Raw genomic sequence first — 26,517 nt, forward strand, 5'->3', positions numbered from 1 at the left:
GCAACATCCCCAGCCCCTTTATATTTTTTATTTTGAGACAGGGTCTTGCTAAGTTGTTTAGAGCCTCAGTTGCTCAGGCTGGCCTCAAATTTGCAATCTTCTTACCTGAGCCTCCCAAGTTGCTGGGATTATAGGCATACCACCACACCCTGCTTTTCCTTTTTTCTCTATAGTTTTTGCATGAGAGAGAACATACCATCCTTGACTTTCTAAGTCTGATTTATTTTGTTTAATATAATGCTCTCAAGTTCCATCCACAAAAAAATAAAAAGTTTGAAGTAGTTTTGTACTTCACCTCAACACTGAGAATACATTTTTGTGGGCATCAACAAGGAAACAGAAGGAAAAGAAATAACACAGTGCATACAAGACCTGGGAGATGATACATTCATGGGCACAAGATTGTGATGGTCCATGTGACCAGGTTTCTTGTGGTTTTTGAGTTAATGCACTGGAATGAATAAAGCATCAACTCTGCCATATACCATGTAACCTGAAGTTACTTCTCTGAGCTTCAGTTTACTCACCTAATATATCTATCTTCTATCTTAAGTAAACTACCTTAAATATACTTGGTAGAGGTCAATAAATCATAGCTATTAAACAATGAAACTGCCAGGTATGGTAGTGCACACCTGTATTCCCAGCGGCTGGGGAGGCTGAGGCAGGAAGATAGAGAGTTCAAAACCAGCCTCAGCAATTTAGTGAGGCCCTAAGCAACTCAGTGAAACCCTGTCTCTAACTAAAATACAAAAAGGGATGGGGGTTGGCTCAGTGGTTAAGTGCCTCTGGGTTCACTCCCCAGTAACCAAAAAAAAAAAACCCGCAATAAAACTATGCCTGTAATCCCAGGGACTCAGGAGGTGGAAGGAGGATCACAAGTTCAAGGTTAGCCTCAGCAACTTAGTGAAAACCTGTCTAAAAATAAAAGCAAAAAGAGTTGGAAACAATCACCTGCTGTCTGCCAGCATATTGCCTGCCTTTTAAACGCCAATTGCTCTCTGACCACCGCCTATCATCTGACATTTGCCTGCCCATCGCCAGCCTTTCACCTACCCATTGCAAGCCACCCAACCTCCACTGGCCGTTCACCTGTAATTAGCCTACAGACTACCTGCAGACCACCTGCTGCCCATTGTTGCCTGGAAGTCCACTGTCACAGTACCACATGTTTGGTTGCATGCAGCCGCTGTCATCTTGGGACACTGGCCAAGGCCTGCAGGTTTGTGGCCACCTGAGTCTGGGGACTTAGGCCAGGGCCTGGAGATATACTGGGGTACCTGCAGGTCTGGTTGCCCGTGAGGTCCTTCTGCTCAGTGTGGTAGTGGCTGCCTCTTTACAGGGTTGCTCCTTTGTGTGAGCACATCCCTGGTGGTCTCTCTGCAAGTTGAAAGGGCATTGGGATCTTGGGACTGCAGCAAGACAGGGCCTGGGGAAGCTGAAACCCAGGTCCATCAAACTGCAGCTGGGCTTGCGTGGGGTCTGGCAAGCCTGTGGAAAGCCAGAGACTAGGGGCAGTTCCCTAGGGGAGCAGAGGTTGGAGAAACTGGAGAAAACTGGGCTCTCTCAAGCTCAGTGAGTCCTGAAGTGTGCAGGGATGGAAGGGGCTAGTAACAATGGGTGGGAAGACTAAAAGAGGGTGTGAGGACATCTTGCTATTGGCTCACACACCCAACCAGTCCAGCACCCACTGGATTGGAGTTAACATCAAACTTCAGAAAACCCCACCTGGGGAAGGAAAGCTGAAAAAATTTTTGAATGCCAGCAGAAGCAATCATTCAATTTTCCACTGAGACATTCTTTCTCCCCCCGCCCCTCACACCTCTACCATCTTTGAAGCCAAACCTTTTTCATATATCAATTTATTGAAGAAGGGGATGTCTGAATAGAATATTAGTTTTGTTGCATATTCTTATATTTTTACTTTTTCTTTTTTAAATCTGTATATATATTTTTTGCTCACCTATGTGTCTCCTTAGATTTGCTCTCTTCTCTCATACTAACAGCCAACTTCTATTAATTTCTGCCTCACTCATACTATAAATTTTAACCTCTATCTTCTCTCCTCCCTCATAAACATCACATCTTACATTACTTGTTTCCTCATTGTCCATCATTTGAAACAGTAAACCCTTTTAGCAAACTTACTGTTTATATACTGTAGACAATAATTGAGCACATTATTTCTGTTTATTGTGACAAAACTGTAGACACCTAAGGGCCACTTGGTTTAAGGTTGTATATTGTTTGCATTGGGTGCTCTTAATATTGGTCTCCCCCTTAAAGGTGAGGTACTAGAAGCCTTCAGGACACTATAAGACTATAGGGCAGAAACTGTACTGCCTCAGATATATAACACTAGACGAGAAGACACACAAACAGCATGAAAAAACAAGGGAACAAAGCACCTCAAACAAACCAAGATATTTCAACAACAGAATCCACAGACAACTCAGTAGAAGAAATGTCAGAGAAGGAGTTTAGAAAAGACATAGTTAAATTGATCTTCAAAATAAAGGATGGTATGGGAAAGAAAATACAGGAAGTGAACAATCACTTCAATAAATAAGCAGAAATTATAAAAAGAAATCAAGCAGAAATCCTCAAAATGAAGGAATAAACCAAATTAAAAATTTAATGGAAAGTATCACCAACAGACTAACCACTTAGAAGACAGAACCTCAATGAATACAAAATATATAATCTTGAAAATAAAGACAACTGCATAGAGAAGATGGTAAGAAACCATGAACAGAACTTACAAGAAATATGGGATAACATGAAAAGACCAAATTTAAGATTTATTGGAATAGACGAAGGTGTGAAGATACAAACCAAAGGAATACACAATCTTTTCAATGACATAATACCAGAAAACTTCCCAAATCTAAAGAATGAAATGGAAAATCAACTGTAAGAGTTTTAACAAGACCCCAAATGTACAAAATTACAGCAGACCCACACCAAGGCACATAATAATGAGAATGACTAACATAGAATAAGGACAGAATGTTAAAGGCTGTGAGAGAAAACAACCAAATTACATGTAAGAGGAATCCAATTCGGATCTCAGCTGATTTCTCAACCTAGACCCTCAACAATGCCAGGAGGTCCTGGGATAAAATATATCAAGCTCTGAAAGAAAATGGATACCAACCGAGAATTTTATTTCTAACAAAATTAATTTTCAGATTTGAAGATGAAATAAAAACCTTCCATGATAAACAAAACTTAAAAGAATTCACAACTAGAAAGCCTGCACTACAGACCATTCTCAGTAAAATATTACATGAGGTGGAAATGAAAAAAACAACAAAAACCAGTAAAGGAAGGAACCATCCTAAAGGAAAGGTCAAGCAAAGATGAAACTAAGTCAAGTTAAAAACCAAAAACAGGGCTGGGGAGATAGCTCAGTCTGTAGAGTGCTTGCCTTGCAAGCACAAAGCCCTGGGTTCAGTCCCCAGCACCGAAAAAAAAAAAAAAAAAAAAGAACCAAAAATAAACCAAAATGACCAGGAATACAAATCATATCTCAATTAATAACTCTGAATGTTAACAACCTAAACTCATCAATCAAAAGACATAGACTAGCAGACTGGATTAAAAAAAAAAAACCAAGAATATGTTGTCTTCAAGAGACTCACCTGCTAGGAAAAGAAGTCCACAGACTGAAGGTGTAAGGTTGGGAAAAAACCTATCACTTACAAGGACTGCATAAACAACCAGGGATTTCCATCCTCACATCAGACAAAGTGGACTTCAAACCAAAGTTAGTCAGATATATAATCAGTGATTTAGACTTAATGGACATATATAAAGTATTTCATCCATCATAGAGTGAATATACTTTCTTCTCAGCAGCGCATGGATCCTGCTCTAAAAGTGACCATATGTTATGCCAGAAAGCAAATCTCAGCAAACACAAAAAAACAGAAATACTACCCTGTATTCTATCAGACCATAACAGAATAAAACTAGAAATCAATGATAAAATAAAAATAGAAGCTACTCCAACACCTGGAGACTAAATAGCATGCTATTGAATGATGAATGGATAGCAAAAGAAATCAGGGAGGAAATAAAAAATACTCAGAAGTAAAGAACAGCAATACAACATATCAAAATTTCTGAGACACTATGAAGGCAGTGCTAAGAGGAAAGTTCATTGCATTGAGTTCATATGTTAAAAGATTAAAAGTCACCAAATAAATGACCTAACATTACATCTCAGTCTTAGAAAAAGAAGAACATATCAAAAGAAGAATGAAGGAACTTTGGATTATAAAGAGGGAAGTGAGGGGAGGAGTGGGGTGGTGGGGATGGGAAGGAAGGTAGAATGAGACAGACATTATTACTCTATATACATGTATGATTACACTACTGGTGTGACTCCACACCATGTACAGCCAGAGGAATGAGGAGTTATGCTCCATTTGTGTATAATGTGTCAAAAAGCATTCTACTGTCATATATAACCAATTAGAACAAATTTTTAAAAATTGCTATTAAAAAAGAAAGAACTAAAGATTTCTGCTCTGGCTACACAGTTGCTTTTGTTTTTTGTTTTGTTTTGTTCTGTTTTGTGATACTGGTTATCAAACCCAGTTGCACATGCTAAGCCAATACTCTACCACTAAGCTCCTTACACAGTTTTTAAGTTGCAACTTACTTTCATTCTGTAGTATGTTAATGGCATCATCTATAATGCAATCTGGCGAAAATCCTGCAGTCTTTGATAATAAACCCAACAATGATGCAATTTTCAGTCTCACAGATGGATCATTTTCCTGGAACAAAAGAAGCAACTGTCATCTTGATGCTCTACTCTTATATAACCCACAAAAAGGAACAGACATGGGAAAGTAACGTGCCAAAAGAGATTCAGGGATCCAAGTACTTTAAGGCTTCATTTCTGAAAAATTAACCTGATGTATTTCAGGAGAAAGTTTTTTTGATCTTTTTTTTTCAGTTTGTTATACCCAAATACTACAAAGTGAATGAGAACTTCTATTTAATGCCTTCCTTATATCATTATCTTTTAACCAAAAATGTGCAGTTTGTACCTTAACTCCACTGTGTAGTCATGTCAGACTTAAGTCACAGTCACTTATACCTCCAACACTGTCAGGCCTGAGCACCCAACACTGCTGTAAGTACCAATGCTCCTGAAGTCTCTGGAGACTCTATATGATTTTTCTTTCTTTTTTCTTCTCAGTACTGGGGACTTAATCCAGGGGCACTTTACCACTGAGCTACATCCCTTAGCCCACCACTCCACCTTTTTTTTTTTTTTTTTTCTTTTTTTGAGTCAAAATATCATTAAACTGCTGAGGCTAGCTTCAAATTTACAATCCCCCTGCCTCGGTCTCCTGAGTCACTGGGTTATAGCTGTGTGCCACCATACCCAGCTTCTATCTACTTTTTCATTCAGAGCACCAGATCCTGATTAGAAGACTAGGGCAGGCAAGTATAATGGGCTGAGTTTAGGTCACCAGTCTGGGCCCCACCTACAAGGGAGACCAAGAGATAAGCAGACTGGCTATTTTAGTTTTGGTATACTCAAGTACATAGCACAATACCTAACACTAAAAAACTGCTCAAAAAATATGTAAAATGCCAGTGCTAAGATTAGGTAATATTTCTATACCAAAGATAAAAATTATTTAAATGTATGCTCAAAGGATGAAGTGCCTTTAAGACCAACTCCTAAACTCCCACCTATAGTTTTTCAGGAGACAACCAGGTACAACAAAGAGACCTAAAGTGAGGGAAGGGACAATAAACATGTAGCCAAAAGAACTAAAATCCTGGCATGCATCCTACTCACCATGTACACAAATTTAGGAACATCGTTTTTGTGGGAACTATAACAGAAACAGAAAGGGCTTTGAAACCAGCCAGACCTAGGTGTAACACCCAATTCACTGTTCAATGTCTTAAAGAGATAACTAACCTCTCAGAACCTTACCTGTGAAATGGGGCTAATAACGACCTCAGAGGACGACTGGGGGGAAAATGATAAGCACAAAAATGAGCACATATTAGGCAGTCAGAGAGCAGTACCCTAAATTATTTTGCTCCTTCAGCTGATGTTGGGTTTATTCTTTCTTCCAGTTCTATAAATTGTGAGGTTACATTCTTGAGGAGATTAACAAATAAGATATATTAAACTTCTAAAACTCAAAAGAAGAAACAACCTTATACAAAAATGGGCAAAGCACTTAGCCATCTCTCTAAAGAAGATATGTGGGGACTTTAGAACATCAGCCATGGCCCTCTTCTCCCTCTAGGGAGAAGTCTGTATTATTACTTTTAAAAACCTGTTTAATATGCTAAAAAAAAAAAAAAAGAAGAAGAAGATATGTAAATAGCTAAAACATGGATGAAAAGATGTTCAACATTACTAATCATTAGGGAAATACAAACCAACAACAAAATACCCCAAAAGGACAGCTATCATCAAAACAACAAAAAAATAAGTATTGCCAGCTATATGGAGATGTGGGTGTGGTGGTGCACAACTATAATCCCAGAGACTCAGGAGTGAGGCAGGAGGATCTCAAGTTTAAGGCTAGCCTCAGGAATTTAACAAGACCCTGTCTTAGAATAAAAACTAAAATAGGGCTAGGGATGTAACTTAGTGGTAAAGCACCTCTGGTTCAACCTCCAGTAGCCCCCCAAAATTTTAAGAGCAGCAGTGGGAAAACAGAGAATATAGCTCCGTGATAGAGCATGTGCTGTATGTACCACATGCAAGGTCCTTGGTTCTAATCCCAGCACCACACAAAAAGAGAAATAAAGAATAAAGGCTACTTTGCTAAATAAAAGAGAGAGAGATACATTGCAACTCGATATGAGGGCCTTAAATTAGAACAGGAACAGAAGAGAACATTTCATTCCAGAAAGAATCAAGTTACAGAAGGGTCAAGGTTGATGTTAACTCTTCCTTTGTTCTTCACACTGCCCTTTGTATACACTAAGCAAACATTACTTTCAGCAATATGATACACCTTATCAATTGCATGTCTGACTCCATCTAGTATACTACAAGCTTCTGAGGATATGATTTGCATCTTTTATTATCTTTGTACCCACAGTGCCTACCAAAAGCTTGCCAAATGAACACCTTATTTATTTACTTTATTTATTTATTTATAGTAACCCATTCTGCAGATATTCCTTTCTTACAAATAATCCCATCAGGTCCTCAAGATCTTCTTACCTTGTAATAATGTTCCAAAAGAATTCTGACCACTCCCTCCACACTTTCTGCCTCAACAGGCTTTCTGGCAAACTGCAGTAGGTACTGCAAAGCATCTGCTGGGGAAGTAGCTTTACACAAATCTATATGGAGTGCTGCAGATTTACTTGGTTTTGTCAGTCGAAGTTTCTTAGTAGCAATTTCCTCCTGTTGTTGCTGTAAAAGAGTAGAGAACAGAAGACATTAAAACCTAACTGAGGGCTGGGATTGTAGCTCAGTGGTGGAGTGCTTGCCTAGCATGTGTGAGGCATTGGGTTTGAACTTTAACACCACATAAAAATAAATTAAAAAAAAAAAAAAAAAAAGGTATTGTGCTCATCTACGACTTAAAAAAAACAAACAAGAACAAAACAAACAAACAAAAAATCTTAATTGAAAACACGAAGTCTGCTAATTGAACTTTGCCTCATTTGATGGAAATAATTTTCCCTTGCAGTAAATACTATATTTAGTTAACAGACTTAGGCTTAGAAAAAAACAGTATGTAAACTGGAAAAAGAGCATTGGATGATGACAAAGAAAGCTAAGTCATAATTTTGCTTTCCATGGCCTCTACAACATTGGCAAATTGCTGAATTTCTCTCAGTTTCTTTCTCTATAAATTAGTATGCTTACATTCTGTTCTACCCATTTCTTGAGGACTGTGGTAGCTTTAGGGTTAAGAGGCAACATAAATGATCTACTCTATTCTTCTTTTTCCTAACCCATTCTTTATTAGATAAGACATATGAAGAGCCAGCTATGGTGGTACACACCTGTAGTCCCAGCATTTGGAAGGCTGAGGTAGGAGGATAGTTTGAGCCCAGGAGTTTGAGACTATCCTGGGCAACACAATGAGATCAAGTATCAAAGAAAGAAGAAAAGAATATCAATTCTAAAAAAAATATGAGACTTTGCAAAGGTTCTGCAGGCTCAGCTTCCCTTTTTAGAAAACTAGAACTGAATGGGACAATCTGACCACTGACAAAGACAATAACTATAGGATTCAAACACATCAAGTGTATTTAATTCATGAGTTCACCCTGATATGAAGAAAATCACTATGAGAGGGCTGGAGTTGTGGCTCTGGGGTAGAGACTTGACTAGCACATGTGAGGCACTGGATTCGATCCATAGCACCACATAAAAAAATAAATAAAGGTATTGTGTCCATGTACAACAAAGAAAAAAATGAAAAAAAGAAAAGAAAATCACTGTGAATATCCTAGGGAAACAACTTATTATCTTCAGAAATGGTAAATAACTGGAAAGCAAAGCTTTCATGCCACTTTTCCTGTAACATTTATACCAAGGGTAACTAATTTGTTAGTTCCATTTTTTTTAATATAAAATTACTCTAAATGAACAAAGATTGATATAATACTGTATAATCACTTTGGCAACCATAAATGAACAAACGGATCTACTAAGCAATGATCATTAATGGCTGACAATATCACACACAAAAAGACACAAATACAAAATAGTCTTACAACAGAAGCAGCAGCAGCAGAAGAAGAAACAAAAATCTCACTTCAAGCTAACTTCCAAGATCAAATTTAAAAGAAACACAGAGAACAGAGGAACATGTTAAACAACACCACAGATAACAAATCAGCAAAATGTAGGAAAGTTAGAGGGCAAAGAAATAGTTTCTTCAAACACAACAGAAACAAAATTATGAAAATAAACTAGAGATGGACATGGAAGCCACAGATTAATAGAAACTAAAAACCATATCAACCAACTGCAATATATGGGCTTTTATAACCTGATCCAAACTTGTAAAAATTATAAGATCAGGGAAATGTGTACACTGATAATTAATGAAAATTAAGATGTCAATTTCACCGGGACATGGTGGCGCATGCCTGTAATCCCAGCATCTTGGGATGCTCCTGATATCAAAGGCAGCCTTAGCAACTTAGCTAGGCCCTAAGCAATTTAGTGAGACCCTGTCTCTAAATAAAATAAAAAAGGGTTGAGGATGTGATTCACTGGTTAGGAGCCCCTGGGTTCCTAACCCCAGAAAAAAAAAAAAAAAAAAGAAAAAAAAACCTCAATTTCTTTAGATGTAAAAATGGTATTGGGTGATTTCCATAAGTCCTTAACATTCAGAGATACATAATAAATTAGTTACACATGAAATGATATAATGGCTTGGATTTGCTTGGAAAAAAGGTGGGGTAGTGAGAGTAGATGAGGTACAGGTGAAACAGAGTTTTTTTTTTTTTTTTTTGGTACTGGGGATTGAATGCAGGGGCACTTGACCACTGAGCCACATCCTCCTGCCCTATTTTGTATTTTATTTAGAGACAGGGTCTCACTGAGTTGCTTAGCACCTTGCTTTTGCTGAGGCTGGCTCTGAACTCACAATCCTCCTGTTTTAGCCTCCCAAGCCACTGGGATTACAGGCATGCGCCACTGCACCCAGCCAAAGTTGGTTATTAATGGCTACTGAATTAAGAGATGGGTACATCAAGTTTAATGGGGCAGGGAGAAAACCAGAACTGCAGGCCTGGTGGCACATGCCTGTAATCCAAGCTACTCAGGAGACTGAGGCAGGAGGATCACAAGTTTAAAGCCAGCCTGGGCAATTTAGTGAGACTGTCTCAAATTTAAATTTTTTAAACCGGACACCAATACAGCCCAGGGGTAGAGTGACCCTGGGTTCAACCCCCAGTGCAGAAGGGGAGTGGGAATAAAAGAAGTATCAAGGTCATATCCCAATCAAAGTTATTACAAGAAAAACTAAAAGGAGCAAACTAACTTCTCTACAGACTATGTGCCCATGCTGCAAAGATATGCCCAAAAAGTACAAAAAAGAAATGAAATGACAATAAAGCTGTAAATAAAACTGTGAGATCACAAAGGGCTTGGGAATTTGGTTTTAGAAAATGGAGGTCCCAAAGAGTATATAAGACTTGAAGACTTCATTTGTCAATGCAATTATCTGTATTATAATTATAGATACACTGTTCTGGCTCTCCCATTAGCCTGTGAGCTCCTAAAAGGCAAGAACCCTGATATATATTAGACTTTGTAGCCCAACACTTTTCATCATGCCTGGCACAAAGTAATCACTCATTTATAAACTCGTTTGAAATTTTTTATTGTTTGTGTGTGTGTTTTGTTTAAGTACTAGGGATTGAATGCTGGGGTGCTTTACCACTGGGCTACATTCCTTATCTTTTTTATTTTGAGACAGGATGTCACTAAATTGCCAAGGCTGGTCTGGAATTTGAGATCCTCCTGCTTTCGGAGTTTCTGGGATTACAGGGGCGCCACTGCGCCTGGAAAACTTTTCAATCATTCGTTCCTCCAACAAGAGTTTATTGTTGGGCTGGGCACGGTGGTGCGCGCCTTTAATCCCAGCGGCTCGGAGGCCGAGGCAGGGGGATGCGAGTACAAAGCCAGCGTCAGGAATTTAGCGAGGCCCTAAGCAACTCGGTGAGACCCTGTCTCTAAATAAAATACAAAAAAGGGCGGGGGGATGTAGCACAGTGGTTAAATACCTTTGAGTTCAATCCCTGGTACCAAAAATAAAATAAAATAAGAAAAGAAAAAAGTATTGCTAGAGCAAACGAGTTCAATCCCCAGTACGGCAAATAAAGACTAGGAAGCAGAACACAGAATGATTTGGAATCAGCCTCTTCTTTAGAAACACAAGGAGCACCAGTGACCTGACGGGGCTCTGCCCACCTGTCTTTAAACAATTCCAAGAGAGGAAAATATTTCCCTCCTTTCCAGTTGCGTTGTTCCACCACTGAAAAGCTCTACCCCAAGGGCCCTATGTTTTGACTGGACCTTGAGAAATTCCATAAACACCTCTTCTAACCCCTCAATGAATGCACATAGCCCAATTTGTCTATGGAAGTTTGGGGGATCAGAGATGGGAGGGGCTCTGCCACTAACTGGCTGAGACCCAGTATAACGCCAGAAGCCTCCATGTCTGTATCTGTAAAACAAGGATGTAACCGTAAATCGACCTACCATGTTTTTTTGAGAGAACAGAATGAGACGACGGATAAAAAGTCGTGTAAATTATAAAGCTCTATTTGTTTCCTCTAATAATTTGTAAACGTCAGACTACACATATTAATAGCGACTACAATCTAACGCCCCACTAACTTGGGAGTCTCAGAGAACCTATCTCAGAGTGTCGGCAACCCAATACAGGACGTGGCGCCTGCTCCGGCAAAGTCCCTGGGGTCCAGATAAACTTTCCCGCCCCAGACCGGTCCCGGGACCTTCCCAGCCAGGAGCTTACCTGAACCACTTTAGTGAACTCCTCATACACCCGCTTTTTAAGGTGCGCCGCCATGGCTACCCTCAGCCCTTTCGGCTTCCGTACACAACAAGGAAGGCTGGGTAGAGGCGGGCGGAAACCCGTCTACCGGAAGTAACCCGCCGCGATCCCACAAGGCCGCGGGGTTTCAGGAAAGAGAGGCCGCTTCTTGATGCTCGACTGCTTCCCTGCTGGGCGAGCGAATTTAGCTGGAGGAACGAAAAGGAAAGCTGTTGGAGGAGGCGGAGTCTCTGGCGGGAGGAAGGAAAAGAAAGGGGAGGTACAGGTTAAAAGGCAGAGGCGGGGCGATCCTCAGCTAGAGAGAAAACCTGGAGCGGCTTCAGGGCTTGAATCTCAGAGTAATGAAAAGAGGCTGGGCTGACGGTCCATTCCTTTGCTGTTCTCGCTGTGTGCTGCTTGAAGCTTCCCTAAGGGTTGCTTCAGTACAGACTGTGCGCCACGCCTACACTACCCTGTAGTACCTTGTCTTTGCTCCCTCATTCTTTTACCGCCAACCTAACCCCGGGGTCTTCCCTGGTTCCCAGAATGGCCGAATTTGACCACGCGACAGCATAAGAAATAGGCAAATGATGGAAAAAAGAAAAATGAATTTTATGCAGTTTGATCAGTCTGGGAAGAAACAGTTAGATTGAGTCTACCCCATCCCACAAAAACTGTTAAAATTTATAGAAACTAGTCAGGTCATGTACATATGCAATTCCAACCAGCCTGTGCTAGACAGGCCTTGGCAAGGGGGAGTCTCCATTTTCAGTTTTCCTGGCGTCCCCCAGGCCAGGGGAATGGGTAGACCTTCATTCAGCCTTTACTCTCTGTATGAGAAAATAAAGGATGCAGAAAAAGTTAAAGAAGTTGCCCTTAATGTTATTTTGTTTCAACTCTGTATATTAAAGTTACCCATCTTTTAAGGAATCAATATCTCCCCTGAGATCTGGGGTACAGGATCAAGCAACAAAGCTTCAGACTGAGGCACTAGCATTTGAACAAGTGGCCTCAACTATGAATGCCTAAACTGAGCTGGGCGTGGTGGCATGCCTGTAATTCCAGCAGCTCGGGAGGCTGAGACAGGAGGATCACGAGTTCAATCCCCAGTACGGCAAATAAAGACTAGGAAGCAGAACACAGAATGATTTGGAATCAGCCTCTTCTTTAGAAACACAAGGAGCACCAGTGACCTGACGGGGCTCTGCCCACCTGTCTTTAAACAATTTAAATTTTGAAGCCCTGTCTCAAAATAAAAAACAAAAAGGGAATGGGTATGTGCCTCAGTAGTTAAGCACCCTTGAGTTCAAACCCGGGTATTAAAACACACACACACACACACACACACACACACACACACACACACAAACCGTTAATGTGGTTTACTTTGATAAAAGTGGGAGGCTGGGTAGATACAGAAGATTCTAAATGCATAAAAGATGTCTTTACCCTCAGAGTCCTGCGATCTAATTTGAAGAACAACAAAACTGAATCAGGATAACCTAAGTGTGTTGGATAAAAGAATGTGGTTCAGACGTGGGTGTGTCAGGAAAGCCCTTCAGAAGAGATTATTTTACACCAATTTTGGTGATACCCTTGACCTGTAATACCAGCTACTGGAGGAGGCAGGACAATTGCAAAATCAAGGCCAGCCTGGGCAACTTAGTAAAAATATGTCTCAAAAATAAAATGAAAAAGGGACTAGAGGTGTAGCTCAGTGGTAGAGCACCTGCCTAGCATGTGTGAAGTCAGGGGTTCAATCCAGCATCATAAATATAAATACATGCCCACACCCTGTAAGCAAAAATAACCAACAGGTTTCGGCACCATAATGAAAATACAGATAACTGGGATGGAAGCAGATCTCAAACGGATCAGCAAGCTTTTCTTTATTCCGTTGGCAAAGTCAACCAGTCAGGCACAGGAGGGCTCATTTTCTGGGTATGGAAATGGCCCCTGAGTTCCAGAAGAAGTATGAATTTTGCAGTTTACAGTGAGGGTGAATTAATCATTGGAGACTGTAGGCGTGCTGTTCTAACAGTCAGAAACCTAGTTGTACAGATTAAAATTTTAACTCAGGAAGGCAGTTGTAAAAAATTTGAAACTCATTGTCACTGGGAAAAGCTCAGAACTCAGTGTTCACTGCTTATCTTCCTTCCTCTGGGAACCATTTTTACCTAAAGCTTCATTATTTGCTTTTCTTCTTCCAGGACTCATCTGCGGTGGGAAAGGGTAAAAGTCCAGGGCCCAGCATTTCAGTATCCACCTCCTCCCTTCAGGACCTATTGTGGTTAGGAAGGGATGAATGTTTGCTTTTGGTGGAGATGCTGGGGATGAACCCAGGAAGGGATGAAAGTTTGCTTTTTCCCTTGGGGCCCATTGTTACTGGGAAAGGATTTACTGGGAGAGGTTTAATGTTAGGCTAATTTCTTCTCCCTCCTCCTGAGCCACACCATCTTTGTTTTTTCCTGGGGGCTGTCTTGTAGGAATATTATTTTCCACATCCCATATCACATCCCATATCTAGTTCTCAGATCTGACTTCTTACCAATCTTCCACTCTAGAACTTGCTAAGTCTCTGACCAACTAAGAATGGGCCGGGGTTTTTAGTACCTAAGGATCACTTTCAGAACACTAAGCACAGCAGGAAAGGGTAGAGAAGGATGGGGAAAATAAATAATGTTTTAAAAGTGGCGAGGGGGTATCCTAGAAGAACAATGTAAACCTGAAAATGTGAGCAGTACTACAAACTAGGGTGTCTAAAGTTTATAAACATTGTTTTTCCTTTGGATTGTAATGGCAGTTATGTTTCAAATTTAATTTCAAGTTTTCATCTTCTGACCATATAATTTTCTTTGTAGTAATGAGGATTGGACCCAGGGGCACTACCATTGAGCCACATCCCCAACACTTTTTATTTTTTATTTTGGGTTAGGCCTATACCCTGATTTGCACCTTCTACTGCTAGAACAGTTGGTGATTAGGACAGGGCCATGTCTTTAAAGAAGATTGATGCCCCAGTGTGGGGTAGGTCAATGAATTGTCATTGGCCTAAAGTTAATGAAACTCTACAATAATTTTCAATCTGAACTATACAATGGAACCATCCAAAGGAACTTTAAAATGCATTCTTGCCTAGGCCCTGTCTCTAGAGAGTCTGATTTATTTCTAGGGTTCCCTGGGCGTGATCTGAACATTGGAGTGTTTTAACTCTCCCAGGTGATCCTAACGTACAAACCAAGTTGAGAACTGCTGCTCTACATATAGCTTTATACATCCTGAGCAATCATTAACGAATTGGTAAACTTTTCAAGGAAAATGGGTTGTGAGGTCTTACCAAAGTTGGAAGAGATTTGTATTATCATTTGAGACAGAGAGATTCAAGCAATAGGATGAGCCAGAAAAGGGTTCTCATACTGCAGACACTGGACTTTTTTCTCAAGAATAATATATTAAAAAATACTTGGAATCAAGCACCGTGGTGCATGCCTACAGTCCCAGCCACTAGGTAAGCCCAGGCAGGAAGATCACTTGAACCCAGGAGTTTTAGGTAAGCCTGGGCAACATAGATTCTGTATCAAATACAAGAACACCAACAACCAAAAAGAAAAAGTAGGCACACAATGTGGACACTCCCATAATCCCAGGTACTCAGGAGGCTAAGGCAGGAAGATTGTAAGTTCATTGAAGCCAGCCTGGGAAACTTAGTTCTGTCATAGAACAGAATGGAACAGAAGAGAACAGAATGGAGGGATGACATGTAGATCAGTGATAGAGCTCTTGCCTAGCATATGGGAGGCCCTGTGTCCAATCCCCAGTCCCACAAAACAAAAAGAAAATTTAAGTGCACAAGCAGTCCAACAACCCCGAACCTGGAATTCCCGAAAGAATAGACTGAATCGCCTTTGTAGGTTGTAAACATTAGAGAGAAATGCTCAGCCTTTTGAAGAATTTGCAAGATTTAAGTGTACCCAAAGGGGCTGGGGACATAACTCAGTTGGTAGAGTGCTTGCCTTATAAGCACAAGGCCCTGGGTTCAATCCCTAGCACTGAAATAAAAGAAAGAGTATACCCAGGAAGTCAGGTTCCAAACCTGAGAGAAGCTTTTGGATTTTGTTTGAAATATACGACAGAGACACTTAACAGGGAAAGGTGTCATGAAGGGAAGAGTTAAAATATTTTTGTGATATAGACATTTGTTTTCCCATAAGGAGGCAAAGCCAGATGTCTGTGGGCACTTATAGTCTCTCTTGAGTGAACTCCCGGACCTGTCCCTACAGAAGAACCATTCCAAAGAAAAAAGAAACAAATCAAAGGCAAGCTGGGGATGCAGTAGGGTGAAGAACTGCTGCATCTCAGCTTGCTTGGGACCTTCTGAGTTTGGGTTATGGAGTCCTGTGCCCCAGGAAACCCTTCAGTCCTGAAGTGTTTGCCAAGTTACAAGGCAAAAGGGGACCATCTGTTTCAGAATGAACTTGAAGGATAAATGTCCAAATTTACCTTCCTTAAAATTTAGTACTGTCTTAGGCTGAGAAGCAGAATGAGAACATAATCTCTTATACAAGTGGCTTATTGAAGAAGTGGTGCTCTTAAAAGGGAGTAGGAGTAGTACAGAGAAGCTAAACAAGAATGTGCTCCTAGGTAAGACTGATTTCAGACTGATCCCACAAGAAACTGTAAGAGAAACTCCTTGAAGCCCAGCATGGTAGCACAGGCCTGTAATTCCAGTGATTTGGAAGAATGAGGCAAGAGGATCACAAATTTGAGGTCAGCCTCAGCAACTTAGCAAGGCCCTATCTCAAGATAAGAAGGGCTGATGTAACTCAGTGGTTGAGTGCCCCAGGTTCAATCCCCAGTACTGGAGAAAACTTTTTTCCTTATGTGAGTCAGGAGTCAGTCTTTTATACTTCGTCTGAAAGGTGGCAATTCTTTTCTTTCTCTTGTGGTACCGGGAATTGAACCCAGTGTTGCTTTACCAAGCTACCTCCCCAGTCCTTTCTTTCTTTATTCTGAGACAGAGTCTGACTAAGGTACCAGGCTGGCCTCAGACTTCATTCCACCTGCCTCAGCCTCCTGAATAGCTGGGATCATAGATGTGCACCACAGCATCCAGCTTCTTTACCAGAGCATGTCTCAGAATTAAGAGTGCATTAGAACCACTCAGAGGGAGCTGGGGATGTAGCTCAGTGGTAGAGCACTTGCCTAGCATGCCCAAGGTCCTGGACTCAATCCCTAGCACCACATACACACACACATACACACACCCACACACAAACAGAATCACCCAGAGGGCCTGGTAAACTAAACTGCTGGGTCAGCTCTCAGAGATTCTAACTCAGAAGGATGAAGTGGAACCTGAGAATGTATATTTCTAACAGGTTCCCAGAGAATGCAGATGTCATACTTTGAAAACCACTATTCTAGAGAAGGGGACAGGTATGGGGTTTCCACAGACACAGCTACTGGTGAAGGCAATCTAGGAAGCATCTATTATAGGTACTAACTTCAGATTTTCCTCAGGAAGATACATTCCAGGTAAGGATGGACTGGACCACTACCTGAGGCTGAATAGATATCATCTTTAGGTCAGACTATCAAGATTCATGGTATCATGTCTTTTCCTTTTGTTATCCTGCATCTCCTGGCAAAGAATTGTTGAAACATTTTTATTTATCTTAGTCTTGTTATTGTACATCAAGGATCTGGCAGGCATGTGAGGCTTTGAAGAGGGAGCAGCTGCAACTTTCTAGGCAAATGCACAGGGGTCAGGTACAATGAGTGGAAAGTTTGAGGAAGGGCGTGTATATAAATATTTGGGGACAAGGCTCTAAGCCAAACTTGGAAGTTGTTTGATGTTTGTATATTAAGTAAAAGGAAGATGGCTTTTGATGACAATTTTTTAATTTCATGAGCCCCACCAGAGCCTATAACACAGTCCCAGCCCCTGGGGATCACCACCAGGTGAAGGTGAATATATGGAAGCAATCAGTGACCTTGGCCCGGAATGCATGATCCAGGTAGTATCTCCCACAGGACACCTGGTAGCCCTGCGCCTTAATATCCATCTCCACACAGTACAGAAGGTCCTTGATTTCTGGGCCTACCTTCCAGGGCCCAAACTTGACAACTGGCATCTTTCTGGCCTCCAGAGAACAGAGTGGCTGGGCACACCTGGCAGCTTCCTCCTCAGTGCGCACCACACACACCACCACGCTGGAATAGCGTAGTGCCACAGCCTCTGCCCTTGCCAGGCGCAACAGGAGCTCTAGATTCTCACTGTAGCCAGGCACTCGCAGTAAGAACTGCTTCCGTGCTACCTGCTCACCAAAAATCTGGGGCATGTCCTCCAAGAGCTTAACCAAAGGCTGGATTTCGTAGAATTGAGCCTCGCGGTACACCTCAGGGATGTTCTGTGTAGGCATCTGCCCACTGCGTAGGTAGTCCAGAATGGGCCCAAAATAGGTGCCAGGGCGATCGATGAAGAAGCGGCCCTCTGCATCAGTGCAGGCCTTGGATGAGCTAGAGAACATTTCTGACAGCTTCGAGCCTGGGAGTTTTCTCAGGGTGCCCAAGGTGGTGGTGTAGATCTGGCCCCCGATGTTCAACTGTACAACAGTGGATACCTGGGGGCAAAAGCGGCAGAGTGAACCAACAGCACCATCTCCAGAAAGTTCATGACTTGAATAACCCCGTACAGAACTTGAGCAAGCCTCAAACTTTGGCTGCAGCTATTCGAAGTTCCACCATACTGAAGGGGATTTTGCTGTGTAGCTCCAGAAGGTGGACATTTTAAGGAGGAAAAAGACTTCAGATACAAGAACACCTATTCAAGCATTTTACACACATACAAATATATTTTTTTTGTACCAGGGATTGAACTCAGGGGCACTCAACCACTGAGCCACATCCCCAGACCTAATTTGTGTTTTATTTATAGACAGGGTCTCACTGAGTTGCTTAGCACCTTGCTTTTGCTGAGGATGGCTTTGAACTTGCAATCCTCCTGTTTCGGCCTCCCAAGTTTTTGGGATTACAGGTATGTGCCACCACACCTATATTTTTAAATTTTATTTAGGTAATGGGGATTGAACCCAGGGGCACTTTACCCGAGCTACATCCCCAGCCCTTTTTATTTTTTACTTGAGACAGCATCTCACTAAGTTATGCTCGGGGCCTTGGTAAGTTGCTGAGGTTGGCCTAAAACTTGGATCCTCCTGCTTCAGCCTTGGAGTTGCTGGGATTATAGGCACATGTTCCCTCATCCAGTTTCAAGCATTTTAACTTCTTTAGATCACAGAGATGGTACTGAAAACTGCTGTGGAAGTCCCAGTGATAATATTTCCAAAGTATGTGGCCTTGGGCAAGCCTTTTCTCCTCCCGGGGTCTCAGTTTTTCATCTGTAAGATAAGAATATGCAATTTTTTTTGATACTGAGTTTGAACCCAGTGCCTGCCGTGCATGCTAGGCAAGCACTTTACCACTGAGCTACATTCCTAGCTTCGAGAATATGCAGCTCTTAAGTTAGGAGTTTCCAACCTGGGTACTCAGATCTATAAAGCAATTTTTTTTTTTTTTTTTTTGCGGTGCTGGGAGTTGGATCCAGGGCCTTGTGCTTGTAAGGCAAGCACTCTACCAACTGAGCTATCTTCCCAGCTATGAAACAATTTAAATTAAAGAAAATAAAGGGCTGGATATGGTGATGCACTCTTGTTATTCCAAATACTCAAGAGGCTAAGGTAGAAGAATCACAAATTTGAAGCCAACCCAAGCAACTTTGTGAGATCCTATATCAATATAAAAATAAAAAGGACTGGTGCTTGTAGCTCAGTGGTAGAGTGCACCTGGGTTCAATCACAGTGCTGAAAAAAAAGAAAGAAAAGGTGGGGGTAGGCGGTGATCTACATTTCAGAAAGGTTTAAAGAACTAGTATTTATTCAGGAAGTTTTCTCAGGTCCTTACTATATACTCACATCCAGTGCTAGGAGTTGAAGACAAAAATTCTGTGTGTGTATGTATATGTGTAGTACTAGGGACTGAACCCAGGAGCACTTTACCACTGAGCTACATCCTAGCCCTTTTTATTTTTTATTTTGAAACAAGGTCTTGTTAAGTTGCCCAGGCTGCCCTTGCACTTGTGATCCTCCTGCTTCGGCCTCCTAAATCACTGGAATTATAGGCAAATGCCACCACTCTGAAAGGACAAAAATTATTTCATTATCAGAAGTTCTGATTAGCAGTTGACATACCCTTGATTAATTTTAAAAATGGAATTTGTGGGCTGGAGATGTAACTTGATGGTATAGCACGCCTAGTGTGTGCAAGGCCCAGGGTTTGATCTCTAATACTAGAAAGAAAAAAAAAAAAAAAAACAGGAATTTGTCTCATGGATATTTTTTCAAAATATGAGCCCATGGGCTTAAATAATAATAGGACTGGTCAACACTAGATACAGTGGATGTAAAACTGTTTCATAAACTGCACATGTGCAAAGGTAAATTAAGTTAAGCTGTTCAATAGAATTTTTTAAAACCTCCTCTTGGGGCTGGGGTTGTGGCTCAGTGGTACAGCACTTGCCTGGCATGTGTGAGGCCATGGGTTCGATCCTCAGCACCGCATATAAATAAATAAATAAATAAGTGTTTTTTTAAAAACCCTCCTCTCTGTGCCAGACCCTGGGCTGAGCATGAAGGATGTAGGTTGAGTCTGATGCGGTGACTGCTTAGAGATTCCCACAGGTCAGAAGGGAGAGAGACATGAAAACAGACTGGGAGTTGTGTAGCATTTGAGGAAAATTTGGTGCTACCAACACACCCAACGTGCTCAAGGCCCAGGGTTTGATCCCTAGCACTACAAACAGAATATCATATAATGATTAGTACACATGAAGTGACATGCCAGTTGTTAGTTTTACAAACTAGCTTCCTAAACAATTTTGTTATTTAAAATTCACTCATTCATTCAAGAAAATATATATGCATTTATTTTGTACTTTGTGCCAGGTACCTGGGATCAAGTGATAAACAAGCAGGACACAGTCCCAGCCCTCGCAGCCTAGTAACTCTGCAGTTCTATTGTTTTTATTTTGTTTTGTTGTTTGTTGTTGTTTGAGGGGTTTTGGGCACTTAACTGCTAAACCATGTCCCCAGCCCTTTTTATTCTTTATTTCAAGACAAGGTCTCACTAAGTTTCTTAGGGTCTCACTAAGTTGCTGAGGCTAGCCTCAAACTTGTGATATTTCTGCCTCAGCCTCCTGAGTCACTGGGATTACAGGAGTGTGCCACCATGCCCAACTTGTACAGTGTTTTAAATGCATTATCTAATTCAATCATCACCATGCTACTTTTGGAATGTATTAAATCCCTTTTTACAAATGAAGAAACTAAAGCTGAAGGACGTAAAATAAGATGTTTAACATCAACTAGCTAAGTGATGATTTAAACTCAGGTCCACTATACTCCAAAACTTAAGTTCTCAGTCATTTCATTAAATCACCTCCATTCTTCTCCATTCTTCATCCCCTTACTGATTCATTCATTCAACAAAACATATGGAAGACCTATTATTGCATGTAAGCTTTGTGCTAGGCAGACACAGCCCCTGCCCTCAAACAGCTCCCAGTGGAGAGAGAGAAACAGATGGCTTAACCATGTAGGTGCTGAGAAGAAGACTCAAAGGTAGGAGATGTCAACTTTTTGTGGTTGTGTGTTGAAGGTTCTAATTTCCTAGGGGATATGATGGCTACTGCTGTGGGAAGAAAAAAAAAAAAATCTGTACAATGTTAAAGGGAAGGCTGGATTCCTGACCTGGAGACTTCACAAGTCATTGCAGGGTCAGGGATAGAGAAAGAGCTCAGGATTGTCCTTCAGTCTGATTTAGGTGTTATCTTGTTCTCAACTGGCCTGTGGACTCTACCTCTAAGATTATAGTTCTATGCTGGAATTAAGAGAGCCAAACACAATCACACTGCTGGAAAGCACTGAGTTGCCATGGCAACAGTTTCTACTTGGGGGACAGTTGTGCTGGCTAGATGGGAAAAGGCAGAGGAGAGGATGCATCCTGTCAGCAGTTGTCAGTACAGCTGAGAGAAATAAGCCCAGACTCTATGACTACTCCTTTCTCCCATAAATTTCAAGGGTCTTGGTAGGGCTGTTTGGTTAACCCTGAGGTCACTTTTGCAAAGCAGACAGTTAAATGTGAATTTGCAGACTTTAACCCTTGAATGAACCAATGTGTTCTCATTACTCCTGTGTCACTGAAAACTTGCAGGTCTTTTCTTTCTTTGTGTGTGTGTGTGTTTGCTGGGGATTGAATCCTGGGCGCTTTACTACTGGAGCTATATTTTTTCCTTTGGGGACAGAGTCTCACTAAGTTGCCGAGAATCTACCTGAGTTGCTTGCAATCCTCCTGCCTCAGCCTCCTGAGTCACTGAGATTACAGGTCTGTGCCATCACACCTGACTCACATGTCTTCTTAAAGATCCCCATATCACAGGCAAGAAAAACTCAGAGAGATGAGTCACATAACTAGGAAATGACAAAGTGGAGCTGGGATCAAACCCCTATCTCACCCCCTAGTCTAACTCCAGTACAGAATGATGCCCTGCCCCACCCCCAACATCCAGCCCTACTGCTGCCAATAATTAGCTTTATGTCCAGGGCAGTTCATATTCCTTTTCTGAATTTAAATTTAGTCATCTATGAAACTAGATGGCAAAATGGACAGAGAATTCTAAATTCCTCCAGCTCTCAAAGTCTAATATAAGTCCAATCACTTCAAATGTCCTTTCTGAAGCTAATTTCTAACTGTTGCTACTATTACTTCTTTTTCCCCTTGTGCAGGGGATTGAACCCAGGGTGCTCTACCACTGGACTCTACCCAGATCTTTTTAGTTTTTATTTTAAGACAGGTTCTCACTGAATTGTCCAGGCTGGCATTGAACTTAGGATCCTCCTGCCTCAGTCTACTGAGTAGCTAGTGCAGTAAGACTTCTTTTCTATCACTCTTTTGGAACGACCTGCCCTTCCTCATTGGATGGGGGCAACCAATCCCCCTGCCAAAGCATTCCTGAGTGGATGGGAAAGCCTGGTTCAGGCCCTGTGGTCTGGGAAAGACATGGTCTTTTGGAGTCCCTACTAGGTTCCAAGCTGGTGCTGGCCATGAGGATACAGGATCAGACCCAGTCCTTACCTAGTGAAATCTACAAGGTCCCTACCATCTCACCTATTCCCTCAAACATTCACATTTCCTTAGATCACTCTCAGCTGAGTGAAAGAAGGGACATCTCCCTAAGATGTCCCTCAAGTCCTTCGAGATCTCACACCAACCCACAACCCTGACCTTTCCCACTTCCCTATCTCAGTTATTTGAGTCCTATGTAATCTTGCATTCTGCTCCAACTCCCCCTTCACACCTATTCAATCACCAAATCCTAGCAATTCTATTTGCCTGGTAAACTCCACAGTCCCCTGGACCTCCCCCAGATCCGTTCTTCATTCTGAAATCAGAGTTCCTTTTCTGAAGTGCAAAACTGATGCTGTCCTTCCCTGCTGTTTAAATTTTTTTGATACCAGGGATTGAACCCAGGGTTGCTTAACCACTGAGCCACATCCCAGGCCCCCTTTTAAATTTTTTTTTTTTTTTTTTTTTTTTTTTTTTTGAGATGGGGGTCTTGCTAAGTTGCCAAGGTTGGCTTTGAACTTGTGATCCTCCTGCCTCAGCCTCCCAAGCCTCTGGGAGCCACAGGGATTACAGGCATGCGCCACCTCACCTAGACACTCCCTGCTTTAAACACTTGTGTGACTCTTACAGGTGATGACACACACAGACCTGTAATCCCAGCAACTCTGGAGGCTGAAGCAGCAGGACTACAAGTTCAAAGACAGCTTCGGCAATTTAGCGAGACCCTCAGCAACTTAACAAGAAAACATCTCAAAATTAAAAATATAAAGGATTAGGGCAATAGCTTAGTGGTAAATGTTCAATTCCCAGTACCCACCTCCACCTCAAAAAAACAAAAGACACTTGAGTGACTTTTCATTCCCTTCCAGATAAACTCTTGACTCCATAACAAGGCTTAAAAGGCTCTTTGCAACATGACTACTGCTTAGCCTTTAGTAATCCAGGAATAAAGCCACCTGCTTGCTCTCCTCCAGGACTTCAATCACTTGCTGCTTCCCCTGCCTCCACTGATTCTTCCATCTTTCAAGTTAGTTGCCGCAGGAATCCTTCTCATAGGGTTGTCTCAGGATCCCACAGGGCTGAGTACTTCCATTGTTATTACAATGAAGAAGTTCCCTTCTTGTAATTCTCTGTTTATTCGTCTGGATCCCCCATTACACTGTGAGGTTCCAATGGAAAGACTCCTAATTCATCAGTATGTCACGTGTTCACGCTACAGGGCTCAGCACACCAGGGACATTCAATAAATGTCTGTTGGATTGATTCACAACACCTGGTATTCTGATAAAGGCCAATTTTACCCCACCTGGCATCATTCTCAGTGCTGGCTCCCTAAGTTACCCCGCCTTTGCCCAGGAATTCATTGTTATTTATTGAGTACCTAGGTCAAGGAGCACTGAGCACCCTGAGTACACAACACCTAGTACACTGATATTGAGCTAGTGGCTTTGTCAACGGCTAATACCAACAACACTGTCATCACTCTACTGGAAGAGCCATACTCCCCTGATGATGAATCAATCCCTTTCCCTTCCTTCAGTATTCAGGATGGCACTTAGGCCAGGAGAGAATTCTCTGCTTCTGTAGTGCACCAGGGTTTTTTTTTTTTTTTTTTTTATTCTTTCCAAACTCCCCTAGCCCAAGCCCTAGGAGCAAATAAGCAAGCAGGGGTACTCAAGACCCAGGCGGAGGGCAGACAAAGCAGGCTGGAGATGGCATGGGAAAGGAATGAATCTCTGTTGGGCTGGTTGAATAGACTGTCCCATCTGGGGCAGGGGAAAGGGAGAAACAGAGAGAGGGTACTATGCCAAGCCAGGGCATTGAGGTGGGCGGGCGGCGGGAGGAGAGGACGCACGCCATGCCTCGCCACGCCACACAGAGTGGAACTAAAACAAAGGACACAAAAGTCAAGTGGAGAGGGAGGAGACAAAGGTGGCCAGGCAAGAAAAAGGGCAGCGAAGCAGATGCGGTGGTGCACACCTGTAATCCCAGCGACTCCAGGGGCTGAGCAGGATGGCAAGTTCCAGGCCAGCCTCAGCAACTGAAGCGAGACCTTGTCTCGAAATAGAATAAAAAGGGCTGGGGCTGAAAGCTCAGTGGTAGAGTGATTGCCCAGCACTTGTAAGGCCCTGGGTTCGATCCCCAGCAGAGAAAGAGAAAGAAAAGGAGGGAAGGAAAGGAAAGCGGTGGGGGGGAAAGCGCCATGAGGAGAATCTGCACAGAACCGAATAGGGACCAAGGCGCGAAAGCAGAGCGAGCAAAGCAGGAGGGACAGCCACCAAGGACAAAGGAGAGCGCCCAGCCGGAGACAGAGGGAGATACAACGCACCAGAAACTGGAGACGCAGACAAGGGGAGGAATGGGTAGGGGAAAAAAAAAAAATCCCCGGGAAGGAAAACCCGGCGGCGGGAGAGCCGGGGGGAGAGGCGCGGGAAGATAGATAGCAGGCAGCAGCCCACCCGTCCGCCCAGCGCAGCCACGCACTCACTGTCGGCGGGCTGGGCCGCGTATTCTGGGGCGTCGAGGTCAAACTCATAAGGGCTCCGTAGACAGTTAGCACTAAGAACCCCAGCAGCATGCAAATAACTCTGGCGGGCGGAAATGCACCCAGCTACTTGAGTCTGGGCGGGCCTGGGTTGGGCGAGGCCGCGGTGAGACCCTAAGCTAGGCACCACCCCTTCCCGGGCCGGAATTTCTCAATCAAATGGGGAATGCAGAGGGAATTGATGCTGACAACCAAGGACTTTCCATTCCCTATAATGAGAACTAGTGAAAGAGCAGCAATTCCCATTTTACAGATGAGAAAAGCGAGACTGCAGGATGTAGGGTGGCCGGTGTGGACTATTTTCCCACCTCAAGGTAGCTGCTAGGATTGTAAAGCTTGACCAATGATGAAAAGATCTAGGTTCCTGTTATTTTCATTGTTAAAACATAACCTGTAGCAGGGGGGAGCATAACTCCCCTCTCGTGTGTGGGCTGTGCATATCGAGTTATTGAAGAGTACAGTATGGAAAGGGTAAAAAAAGAGGTAAATTTGCCATTGTGAAACTGACAAATACTCTACTTCAGCCAGGTTATCAAGGTCAACATCAACAGTTACTCATCTTGATCATGGTATGTACACTTGATGTGTGATGAAAATGGTCTTCTTGGACTGGAGTTGTGGCTCAGTGGTAGAGTGCTTGCCTGGCATGTGAGGCCCTGGGTTCAATAATCAACACCACATATAAATAAATAAAATAAAAGATTCATTGACAGCTAAAAAAATGTTTTAAAACATTTTTTAAAAAATGGTCTTCCTCCAAGTCGGGCATGCATACCTGTCTGGTCTGAGCAACATAGAAAGCCCCTTTCTAAAGAGAAGAGAAAGAGGAAAGGAGAGGAAAGAAGAGGGAAGGAGAGGAAGGTGAGGGAAGGAAAGGAAAATCCATGAGCCCAGTCTAATAGTAAGAAAACCATCAGAAAAATTCCAGTATCAGGTCAGGTATTTATGGCGCATGCCTAGAATCCTAGTTACTTAGGAGGCTGAGGCAGGAGTTTCTCAAGTTCAAGGCCAGCCTGTGCAATTTAATGAGACCCTGTCTCAATATAAGAAAATGAAAAGGGCTGGAATCTGGGGATGTAGCTCAGTGGTAAAGCACCCCTGGGTTCATTCCTTGATATTGGGGGAAAAATACAATGTCAGACAAATTCCAATAGAAAGACATTCTAAAATATAGCTGACCAGTACTCCTCAAAACTATCAAGGACATCAAAAAACAGGGAGGAAAATCTGAGAAACCCTCATAGCCAAGAGTGACTTAAAGAGACA

The 26,517-nt window shown here is 42.3% G+C and overlaps 2 protein-coding genes and 1 pseudogene across 4 annotated transcripts in view; 1 reads left to right on the plus strand and 2 right to left on the minus strand.

Moving 5' to 3' along the window:
- The window catches only part of INTS4 (integrator complex subunit 4), a 101,991-nt gene extending 90,326 nt beyond the window's left edge, over nucleotides 1–11,665 (minus strand). For both annotated transcript variants that reach the window (XM_079105092.1, XM_079105093.1), the window contains exons 1-3: nucleotides 11,511–11,665; nucleotides 7,223–7,417; nucleotides 4,670–4,787 (exon numbers count right to left, since the gene is read on the minus strand). In XM_079105092.1, coding sequence (XP_078961218.1) covers nucleotides 4,670–4,787; nucleotides 7,223–7,417; nucleotides 11,511–11,564 — 367 coding nt within the window. In that variant the 5' untranslated portion in view covers nucleotides 11,565–11,665. The remainder of the gene's footprint in view (nucleotides 1–4,669; nucleotides 4,788–7,222; nucleotides 7,418–11,510) is intronic.
- LOC306640671 (coiled-coil domain-containing protein 43-like) overlaps nucleotides 1–26,517 on the plus strand; it is a 436,234-nt pseudogene that overhangs the window by 95,822 nt on the left and 313,895 nt on the right. The window lies entirely within an intron of this gene.
- Nucleotides 17,182–25,304, minus strand: KCTD14 (potassium channel tetramerization domain containing 14). Its single transcript, XM_079105782.1, has 2 exons — nucleotides 25,195–25,304; nucleotides 17,182–18,151 (listed from the first exon to the last, which is right to left on the minus strand). Exons 1-2 carry the CDS (start codon nucleotides 25,282–25,284, stop codon nucleotides 17,480–17,482), a joined length of 762 nt encoding a protein of 253 aa, XP_078961908.1. The 5' UTR covers nucleotides 25,285–25,304; the 3' UTR covers nucleotides 17,182–17,479.

Source organism: Sciurus vulgaris, assembly GCF_902686455.1.
Source record: "Sciurus vulgaris genome assembly, chromosome: 11".
In the NCBI taxonomy this organism is placed as follows: domain Eukaryota; kingdom Metazoa; phylum Chordata; class Mammalia; order Rodentia; family Sciuridae; genus Sciurus; species Sciurus vulgaris.

Excerpts from the sequence above, each read along its gene's own strand:
- KCTD14 (XM_079105782.1), bottom strand. The coding sequence starts at position 25,284 with ATGCTGCTGGGGTTCTTAGTGCTAACTGTCTACGGAGCCCTTATGAGT. Across the intron at positions 18,152-25,194 it reads CGCGGCCCAGCCCGCCGACA|GTATCCACTGTTGTACAGTT; the intron begins GTGAGTGCGTGG and ends TTTTGCCCCCAG.